The 9,437-nt window shown below is 47.8% G+C and overlaps 4 protein-coding genes across 4 annotated transcripts; 2 read left to right on the forward strand and 2 right to left on the reverse strand.

The window, feature by feature from the left end:
• Positions 1 to 1,240: 1,240 nt before the first annotated feature.
• Positions 1,241 to 2,434, forward strand: DEU56DRAFT_480326 (uncharacterized protein). The gene is made up of 2 exons (XM_041346426.1): positions 1,241 to 1,386; positions 1,438 to 2,434. The coding sequence occupies exons 1-2, from the start codon at positions 1,351 to 1,353 to the stop codon at positions 2,287 to 2,289; spliced, it is 888 nt and encodes a 295-aa protein (XP_041213809.1). The 5' UTR covers positions 1,241 to 1,350; the 3' UTR covers positions 2,290 to 2,434.
• On the reverse strand, positions 2,435 to 3,056 carry DEU56DRAFT_480314 (uncharacterized protein). The gene has a single exon (XM_041346425.1). The coding sequence runs from the start codon at positions 2,892 to 2,894 to the stop codon at positions 2,580 to 2,582; it is 315 nt and encodes a 104-aa protein (XP_041213810.1). The 5' UTR covers positions 2,895 to 3,056; the 3' UTR covers positions 2,435 to 2,579.
• Positions 3,057 to 4,037: 981 nt separating this feature from the next.
• DEU56DRAFT_480362 (uncharacterized protein) lies at positions 4,038 to 5,977 on the reverse strand. The gene is made up of 5 exons (XM_041346427.1): positions 5,640 to 5,977; positions 5,428 to 5,586; positions 5,143 to 5,366; positions 4,658 to 5,084; positions 4,038 to 4,600 (listed from the first exon to the last, which is right to left on the reverse strand). The coding sequence occupies exons 1-5, from the start codon at positions 5,822 to 5,824 to the stop codon at positions 4,099 to 4,101; spliced, it is 1,497 nt and encodes a 498-aa protein (XP_041213811.1). The 5' UTR covers positions 5,825 to 5,977; the 3' UTR covers positions 4,038 to 4,098.
• Positions 5,978 to 6,660: 683 nt separating this feature from the next.
• DEU56DRAFT_774691 (cytochrome P450) lies at positions 6,661 to 9,399 on the forward strand. The gene is made up of 13 exons (XM_041351630.1): positions 6,661 to 7,199; positions 7,256 to 7,385; positions 7,434 to 7,622; positions 7,681 to 7,838; positions 7,891 to 8,006; positions 8,057 to 8,165; positions 8,227 to 8,240; positions 8,293 to 8,479; positions 8,532 to 8,588; positions 8,641 to 8,665; positions 8,719 to 8,844; positions 8,900 to 9,046; positions 9,099 to 9,399. The coding sequence occupies exons 1-13, from the start codon at positions 7,001 to 7,003 to the stop codon at positions 9,181 to 9,183; spliced, it is 1,542 nt and encodes a 513-aa protein (XP_041213812.1). The 5' UTR covers positions 6,661 to 7,000; the 3' UTR covers positions 9,184 to 9,399.
• Positions 9,400 to 9,437: the final 38 nt, after the last annotated feature.

The raw sequence follows: 9,437 nt of genomic DNA on the forward strand, positions 1-9,437 counted from the left end.
CACGGCTATGCGAAGATATGAGCGTGGTCGTGTTTGAGTGTCTTGGAAGACGGTTGGCGCTTCGTTGCTCATAGATATAGTTATGCGATTGTCGATAATGCTTCTGGCATGTCTTCAACTCAATGGGGCTCACTCTCATTCGACGCGGTTCCCTGCCTTTGGGCGTTATTTTTCAAACTTTTGAACGTTCGCCGTTCGACCCATCTTACCCTGTGCGCGGGTTTTGATTATGGTGAGTAATTGCTTCGTTTTCGTTGATCTATGATGTTTGGTTTTTTTTCGTTGAATTTCTTCAGGGAGTTGACCTCTTTCGAGGGTGTGCTCCACAACTTGACATACTGAATCTCTTGATTTTCTTGTCTTTGGAAACCTGTTTCTGATTCATCCTTTGTTTAGATGCGAAGCATGGGCTTTTCGTCGGAAGCGGAGTTGTATGGACAGCGTGTTTCAGAACTGGCTCGTGTATTTTTTGTCACCATGTAAATTTTAGAATTTCAGTGAAGACTTTGCACCTTTAGAAAATTGTTCTTCCTTGACCAAATGGAGCAAAAGTTTTGCGATTGGTACACAATGGTTCTGCAGTAAGTACATAGTGTCATCTACTGCGAAAGTGACGACTTCATCACATGCCTTATCTACCCGTGGTCGGTGGTTCTTTGATCGAACAAGTGACAATGACATGAGGCAACGGGTATAAATCGACATGAAACAGTGCTTTCCTCTTTATCTCTCTCGATAACGGATTCTGTGGCAGCGGCAAGTACTGATGTTCAGCGCGAGCCTCCAGGAGATTCTCGCGCGCTACTCTGATCCATCTCGAAACCCATACGTGCAATCCCGATCACAGGTGCGCGGTCACCCTCACTGAGTGGCGCCCCGGCTGAAGAAATACACTGATACCCTTGACTTTTCAGACGTCCGAGCCAAGTTCGTCACAACATCTGCTACAAACGCCACATCCGGGACTTGACGTGTCCTTCAGCATTCCTTCCACCTACCAGTGGGAACCAACATTGAAATTAGATATCGAAGCGGTCAGTCACAAATTATTTACCGTGGCGCCTCGTTGTTAAAGTACCACAACGCAGTTTGAGCAACCCCTGCGTTTGCTGAACTCTAGAGGATGTTATATCCAAATACCGACTCAGAGGTCAGTCTCTCACAATATCAGCAGTGAAAAGTATTCCTGAGTTCTGATTATGGCTGCAGGATCCATCCCCAGCGATGCGCGCAGCAGGTTTTGACAATGTATGATCATGCCGATTTTGTTACAACTTCGCGCCACACAGATGAGGGGTTAAGTGCCGTGCCAGCCCCTACGCACGATGCTGCAACCGTGATCCATACTCAATGCGTTCCCGATGTTCCACAAATGCTCTCATCCCAGTATGTGTCGTTATTCACGGGGGTATATATTCAATCTTACATCAGTTCTAGATCCCATGTTCCCCCAAGGTTCTGGTCCAAGTAGGTGCCGTTATTCGTGCGCATATCCAATCTGACATCAGTTCTAGATATGAATCAAACTCTGGAGCTACCGACGAAACGACGAGCGTCGTGCCAGCTCCTGTTGGCTTTGACATGCAGCCTTCCGCGTCTGGAAGTCATGCGGCAGACCCTGTTATTATTGCCGATGAATCAGACGCATCATCTATATCAGAAATCTCTAGGCCGGTAATGGGAGTCCCGACGATGGAGAAAGATCAGAGGGGAATGGATAAAGGAGAGGCAGAGTTAAGAAGGGACGCGGCGAACAGGGAGGCAGAGAAATTGGAGACAGAAAGAATGGAGATGCAGAAAACGGAGTCGGCAACCAAGGAGGCGGAGAGAACGGAAGTCGAAAGAATGGGGATGGAGAGACATGAGTCGGTGACCAAGGAGGCAGAAACAAAGAAAGAGCCACGTGTTTCTCCAGCCGCGAATGCCCATAAACTTCTCCGAATGGAGCGAAAGCTTAACAACAAAGATCTCGTCATGGGCTGGTACAAGTCCGCGAACTCAGCAGAGCTTCGGTATCCGCACGATTGCATAGCACCCAAGATCGGTGATGTCTATGTCCACTCATGCAAGAAAGAGGGACACCCGAGGTTTCAGCTATGGGTGCGACAGATTAGCCGTGGGATGACCATCTGGGTCAAAGCACATATTTTCCACATACACCCCAAATTACTCGATCGCAGATTAACACTGGTAACGACAGGAGAACCTTACTGGACGACGAGACATTCGCTTTCGGCTACGGGAAATCGGGAGAGAGCTGGCAAGATTGCAGAAATGATTATATATTGACTAGCCAGGTGGCTTGGTCCTGCACACGATACTACTTTACGGACCCGGTCAATAATGCAATACTACAACACTACTACCTCAGGCTGCAGGCAGCCTAGGATCCTTGTGCAATTACTGTTGACTTACTGCGAGAGTTCCTAGGTGCAGCGATATCGGAATATTGTGACCTCATAGGCTCATGCACAAAGCGACTTGTGGTATATATCAATGTTGTACGTCTGTTTCAGGCAAGGGTGGAGTTTGGCCCGTTCGAGAGGTTTCTTTACCCACATGTCAAGGTTGTTAGAAATTCAAACACTTGCCTGGAAGTACAGCAGGTTTATAAACCGTCGGAAAGGATGTCCCACGTCGTACGCCTTTGTCCACTTTATCGGTCGAACACTTCCATAGCTGAAATAAATGCGGCTAGCGGCATGCAAAACACTTCTCACTTCACTAGATCTGCCTTCGCAACGAGATTCTGGCCATGGGTCATCTGCATCTTGTAACCATCGTGGAATCACTGTGCATTCCCATTGAGGGGCGATGATCGTGGCTTCAAAGTCGATGAGGCCAACTACTCGACCGGATTGGTCTATATGGGCGTTGATAATAGACAATACCATTATAAACGGAAGTCGTCCAACTTTAGGGAAAATGGTATGTGGGGGCGGGGATGTTCACAGGTATCGACGTATCGCCTGGGCGGACAGAAAACAGTTCGGTGGCCTTTCTTATAATATTCTCCCTGAGTTCGAGTCGGCTTTCTGCTGACTCTGAAATCGTCGTCAGGGCCTCGAAGCTCCGGCCGTGCGGTGATTAGAGATAAACTCAAGTTCTGCCCGTAAATTGCTCGAAAGATATTCAAGATAGTGTGTAACCTGCGAGACCATGGACTTTTGATCTCCTCGGAGAGATCTGTCCGGTTCTGACTGGCAGGGGTACCTTTATCGTGGGGTAATGATCAAGACAAGACCTTCTCGTCCTGATTTTACCCCACGATAAAGGTAAGTTAGTGTTTGACAATGACCATTGTGTTCCGCCCCAACATGATTCGAGCGTCAGAGTCCCATGAATAGATTCGTGGGATAGGTATCATCGTGAATGCAGCGGTGACCTCGCAAGTTGCCACCTTTCCAAAGAACGCATAGTCTTTAACACGGATACGATAAGTATACTTATTTGTGTCACTGATCGTACCTGCCGCCGAATCTAGCTTGTCCTTTGTAAACGCGAGACAGGCCACCAGAACCACATCATCAAAATGGGGTGCGATCCGATCGCGAGATATCGTATACCTATATCAAAATGTCAAGCAAAATTTGTGCCAGGTAGAGAGGCGAGACGTACTTTGTGATATCAATCTCCTTCAGCCAGCTTCCCTGGATTGCAGCTTGCTAAGAAGTAATTGACCGACTGCAGTTCAAGAAGGCTAGAGGAATCCAATTTACCCTCCGTATCAGAAAATGTGGAAATATGATCATCGCTCATGCTGTAAGGGGGGGCGTGGGCTAAACTTCAATGAAACAAGTAGTCCGACGGAATTTGCCGGCAGCTGATCAACGCAATCCGAGATCACCGCTTCGGCCTGTTAACTACTCTCCTGGGACATGCTGGCTGGTCATTGATTTTACGGACAGGTTGCCATTATCGACCTATTCATATCGGTGCGGCAAGTTGTATGTATGAAAAGGATCGTCCTCTTTGATTTGCAACCTACAGTACACTGGTACAAAACGAAACATCTTCGATACTGAGATACCTTTATCCAAGTTTTCGCGAGGCAAGGGGAAGCAAAGAATTGATGACTCCAAACAATCTGCTCCCCACCTACATACTAAAGAATCCATTGAAACTCCAGTTTTTTGCCTCTTCCCCTTTTTCCACCCATCCCATGTAATCTGCTGTCAACACGGCCGCTCGTAGGAACAACGAGCCGTCAAGTTCCTCTGCCCCATCTAGTTCAGTGCCAGAAAAGTAGCCTCTTGGCCGGGTCCCATAGACGGCAGAAAAGTGTGCAAAGGCTCGCTGAATCTTTAGGTGGTGGTCATTCGGGTGCATTATGGATGATTGGATAAGGGGAAGGAATGGGTTGGGCGGCTGCGCATCTTGTGTTAGGACACTGTCCACTGGTGGGGCCAGATTATTTGGAGGGTTTGGCATTGGAGACGTTGACTCAAAGAAGCGTTTGAAATTCAAGCAGGGACGGCCACGCGATATCCATGATGCCACTGCGCTTGCGAAGTACACACGGAGAAACAAAACCTGCGCTCGAGGAGACAAGGATGTGATTAGTGAAGGGATGAATATGCTCGACGTCACCAGATGCATCCTGAAATCATTGTAAGTAAGAGTCGAGGCTCATTCAGACGCAACCAATCATACTTACAAGAAGAAGTCAGCCGTAAACCCTTCCTCATTCCACCCTCCAACAGCGTACATCACTGATGCTGTCCAGATACATTCCTCCACTTTGCGTTCAATCTCTCCTGGGATTGAGAGATCTATCGTCCAATTATCAACGTGTGCGCGAATTTTGTCCTCATGAGCCGTGAGTGTGTCTGGGTATTGTGCAACGAATTGACGTGGGCCATTTGGCGCAAGGCCGGGGTCCTTGAGCACTCGAGCCAGAATTGAAAAGGCATGTGTTCCTTGTCCTATTGCTGATCTGTTTGGGGTCATGGATGTGTCGTCGAGCACTAGTGACGCAAATTTGGCCTCGGTTTCGTCGACACCACTAGCCACTTGGGCAACAAACAGTGACGGTGGGAGGAATTTTCGCGCATGAGCATCTTGTAATGCTGTCATTGCAAGACCTAAGGCAGGTTCAGCAAGAGTAAACGATTCTTCATCCTTAACACCGGCGCGACCTACCCTCAGAAAGCATGCCTTTCAAACCGAATTCTACCCCATATCCACAATGAATCAGCGGATGCATGACTCCGTCAACGAATCGCGACAACATTTCTGGTTGGCTTGCTGCGTCCCTTCTAGGATCGAAGTTGTATTTTTCAGAAAACACGAATTCCTCGAACGTTGCAGCGGCGCCTTTCTCTTCGATAACTTTGTCAAAGAAGGATGTGTATGCCTCATAGAAACTTGATGTTTCAAACACATGAGTTGTCTGGGTCGGGGAAAGTTGGGCAAGTTTCTACTTACTGTTCGTCACCGAGGTGCTCAACGAAATTCTGTTCTGTGATAAGCTTGGGCGATGCAAAAGCAGGTCTCTGCATTTCACTATCCTGTTTGTAGAATGCTTCAATCACGGGTCCGCTTCCTCCCATTGCATATATAGCCAGGGCTCGATGGGTGATATGACTGGATACTATCAATATCACCAGCTGGTTCGGTCAGGTTTCCGTACGACTCACTTATGAAACTTCGTGTTGTTGAAGTAGATGTGATGTCTGGTGTGATTATCGATTAAAACATGCCGCAGAGCCTTCAGTGACTCGATACCACATCCTGGCAATCTCTGGGGACAAAGCACCGTTGGCGGAGGGGAAGGAGCTGGAAAAAGTCCGTCAGCCTTCTCGTCGTGAGACTCTCTGTTCATTGTCTCGTTGGGAGCAGCCTAATTAACGACAGTCAACGAAGCATGGATATTTAACGGTTGGATCTGGGAGAGGACACGTTGCGAAATAGTTCGGCTCCTCGCCAACTGGGGCATTGTTATGTACCTCGCTTGAGCGGGTGAAGACCTCCAGAATCCGAAGCTGGGAATCACCGCTCGGTTTATAAGGTGATCAGCATCTTGCACAAGTCCTGACTTCAATATCCATGTCACCCACAGTTCCCCTTTCAAGACTAATAGTCTCAAAAACTTGGACCGGCACCTCCTTTCTCCACGACTCTCGTTTAAGATGTTCATGATCTCGCCAAACATCTTGCACACAATGGAGTCAATACATGCCACGTTCTTCACAATAGGAAGAGAAGCTCAATGGTGGATTCGAAAGAGTGACGAGGCTTTAGAATCTGGTAAAGCCTCATGAGTCACCACAGCGCCAGAAATGGGGTTGTACGCACCTTTACTGAGGAGCGACAATATCAGGATTCGGGACCATCGATGATGGATATTGAGGACCTTCCCATACTACATAGCATCTTGTGTTGGGTTACGCAGACGTTGGAAAGGAATTGAACACGCTAATATCGAGCGTCGGCCGCCACTCGTCATCGAACCTCGGAGTCAAGAGAGTTCAGCAGGGCATTTGTACGCCCCAGCTGCAGCCGGCCACTATATCAGCGAAGGAATGGGATTCAGAGATTGACTCGTATCTTGTACTACCGCGGTCACGGTGACTGCTACTAGAGGGACGTTTACAACAATAACGACAAACAATTTTCATTGGCGAACTACGCTACTGATGTAATTCTGCACCAGTGAAACCATTTGTATATTATGTGTCTGGCTCGTATCATTCCTTCTCACCTGCGCACCCTATGTACATAGCGATCTCGAAGGTTTCATTTAATGGATGGTGTCAACTTTCCATACTAAGGTTAGTTGCCCGAGCTCGTATCGGAACCATATCGCTTCCCAGGTTCCTTCAAGGTAAGTACGTAAGTTGAAGTGCTAACTTATTAGTAGGTGCGGTATTGAGCGTGTCCCAGTGACTCATTAATCATTGCTCAACGTCGAGGAGAGAGACCGAGACCAAGTACTCGGGCTACGGTATAAATCGACATATTGTAGCTGAACCAGCGAGCCAGTGCGTGACCATTGACCATGCCATCGGACCTCCACCTCGCTGTGTATGGCGCTGTCTTATTCGTTCCTCTCTTCCTAGCATGGAGGTCAGCCAGCAAGAACTCGAGTCTACTGCCACTTCCGCCGGGTCCCCGTTTGCTCCCATTCGTGGGCAACGCTTTTGACATAGACGTTTCTCGGCCTTGGCTTACATATACTAACTGGAAAGAAAAACATGGTAGGGTCTTTGACCCTCCCTGCCAATGTCGAAACTTAACACCGATGCCATGTCAGGTGATATCGTGTACTCTCGTGTTTTGGGACAACACATCATCATCATCGGCTCTATAGAAGTTGCCCGCGAGCTTTTGGACAAACGTTCCACTACATATTCTGACCGTCCTGTCCTCCGCGCGAATGAAGAGTATGTGCGGTAAACAAATGCCTGTAATTTGCTAAAGTGACGGGACAGATTCGGAATCTCCTTCAATACTGCATACCTGCCATATGGAGAGACACTCCGGATTCACCGCAAGCTGTTCCATCAAGCTTTTGGTGCAGAAGCGTCTGCGGAGTATCATGATTTATACTTTCGCAAAGCTTATCAGCTTGTCATCGATCTACTTAGCACTCCTCAAAAGTTGGAGAAGCACATCGAAATGTTTGTTGATAGGTTCCTAAATCTGGCTGTCTGTGCCCTCTTATGCCGTATGCGTTAGGTATTCCGGTTCGGTCATTATCACTGCGACATATGGATATGAAGCCCCGCCTGATGAAGAGGGCGACCCTCTGATCCGCCGCACTCGGGAGGCTACTGAGATAGCCAAGAGAGTGATGGCTCCTGAAAGAGCTGCGCTGCTCATGGCTTTTCCTTTCTGTACGTATCAGACATTGGCTGTCACAATCCCAATCACTAAGTAACCTGGCAGTGGGATATCTTCCTTCGTGGTTTCCAGGAGCGTCAGATCGGCGTTTGGCCCCTTATTCCAGGAAACTTGTTCGTCAGATGTTGGATGAACCTTTCGAAATAGGAAAGGAGAAGATGGTGTGTAACTCGGATCTTTCTGTTGATATATTGACTGGACACAGATATAGACGGATGGTAGACGATCACCCTCTATCGTAGCAAAATTCCTGGATGCGGGTGACATCTCTCCAGCACAAGAAGAGTTCATGAAAGGTGTAGCTGTCAGTGGATTCGTTGGTGAGTCAATGCACGATCAAATGTACAAGCCGAATTTATATTCACATCTTGCATCACTTAGCTGGAACAGAAACAGTGAGCTTATGTAGTCGACATTTTGATATTCGCTCAACATTTTACTCCCAAGACTGCATCATCTCTGCACTCATTCCTGCTGGCGATGCTACTCCACCCAGACGCGCAATCTCGCGCGCTCGCCGAAATAGATGCCGTCTGCGGAGATAACGTCCCAAACTTCGAGCACAAACCATCACTACCCTACATCGAAGCTATTTGCCGAGAAGTTCTTAGATGGCAGCCCATCGTACCACTAGGTCGCCCACTGCGTTCTGGCTATTCTGATCGATTTGTTTATGCTGATGAAAGGGCTGCCACACATGACGTCTCAAGATGATGTTTACGAAGGATACTTTATTCCGAAAGGTCTGTATTTTATTCATTGATGCACGCTAGATTCACTTGAAGGCCATCGCAGGGTCAATGGTCGTGGTGAATGAATGGTATGTACTTTGCCTCAAGCACTGTCTGTGTTCGCAGCCTAAATGACCCAAAGGGCTCTATCTCGAGATGAGAGCCTCTATCCCGAGGCATCTCGATTCGATCCTCAAAGACATCTAACTGCTGAGGGGAAGTTGAAAGACGATCCTCTTGTGGGACACTTCGCCTTTGGCTTCGGAAGGTAAACGCCATTCCCCCAAACTTAATTATTCATGTCTCAACCAGGGGTCTTGCAGGCGTATCTGTCCAGGACGCCATTTCGCCGAGCTCTCTCTGTGGGCTGCTATGGTTTCCATTTTGTCCACTGTTCGGATCACGAAAGCCAAAGACTCGGAAGGCATAGATATTCCGGTGATTCCAGAGTATACTGCTGGTCTCGCTATGTTAGTCTTGTTTCACTGATATCTGGGCAATGCTGATTTTTGTGTCTGGCAGTCAACCGAAACCGTTCGCTTGCACCATCACGAGTATAAATTCGCGAAGGGAGGAACACATGAGAGCTGCGTTTCGGGTGAATTGAGAATGCCTACGGCATGCCTTGTTTATTTGATTCTGAGTCATGATGATACAACACTATAAGCCTTACTAAAATTGTCGTCTTGCACCTCACTTTCAAGCAGTTGTACAAGTCAGCGCAATTGTCGCCAAGTTTAATGCCCCCCTCGCAGACATGAACATGTTGGCGAGCTTGATGGCGTAGAATCTTTCAATAATTTTATGCTCGCAACGAGACAAGTCTCTGAATTAAATATAGATTAACTATGCACATGTTGC

The sequence above is a fragment of the Suillus clintonianus genome (genome assembly GCF_016758775.1).
Source record: "Suillus clintonianus strain FC179 chromosome Unknown DEU56scaffold_6, whole genome shotgun sequence".
In the NCBI taxonomy this organism is placed as follows: Eukaryota; Fungi; Basidiomycota; class Agaricomycetes; order Boletales; family Suillaceae; genus Suillus; species Suillus clintonianus.

Excerpts from the sequence above, each read along its gene's own strand:
- DEU56DRAFT_480326 (XM_041346426.1), top strand. The coding sequence starts at position 1,351 with ATGCGTTCCCGATGTTCCACAAATGCTCTCATCCCA. Across the intron at positions 1,387-1,437 it reads CCACAAATGCTCTCATCCCA|ATCCCATGTTCCCCCAAGGT; the intron begins GTATGTGTCGTT and ends CATCAGTTCTAG.
- DEU56DRAFT_480314 (XM_041346425.1), bottom strand. The coding sequence starts at position 2,894 with ATGGTATTGTCTATTATCAACGCCCATATAGACCAATCCGGTCGAGTA.
- DEU56DRAFT_480362 (XM_041346427.1), bottom strand. The coding sequence starts at position 5,824 with ATGAACAGAGAGTCTCACGACGAGAAGGCTGACGGACTTTTTCCAGCT. Across the intron at positions 5,587-5,639 it reads AACAACACGAAGTTTCATAA|TCATATCACCCATCGAGCCC; the intron begins GTGAGTCGTACG and ends GATAGTATCCAG. Across the intron at positions 5,085-5,142 it reads GAAAGGCATGCTTTCTGAGG|GTCTTGCAATGACAGCATTA; the intron begins GTAGGTCGCGCC and ends AACCTGCCTTAG.
- DEU56DRAFT_774691 (XM_041351630.1), top strand. The coding sequence starts at position 7,001 with ATGCCATCGGACCTCCACCTCGCTGTGTATGGCGCTGTCTTATTCGTT. Across the intron at positions 8,007-8,056 it reads AAATAGGAAAGGAGAAGATG|ACGGATGGTAGACGATCACC; the intron begins GTGTGTAACTCG and ends ACACAGATATAG. Across the intron at positions 8,480-8,531 it reads GCAGCCCATCGTACCACTAG|GGCTGCCACACATGACGTCT; the intron begins GTCGCCCACTGC and ends TGCTGATGAAAG.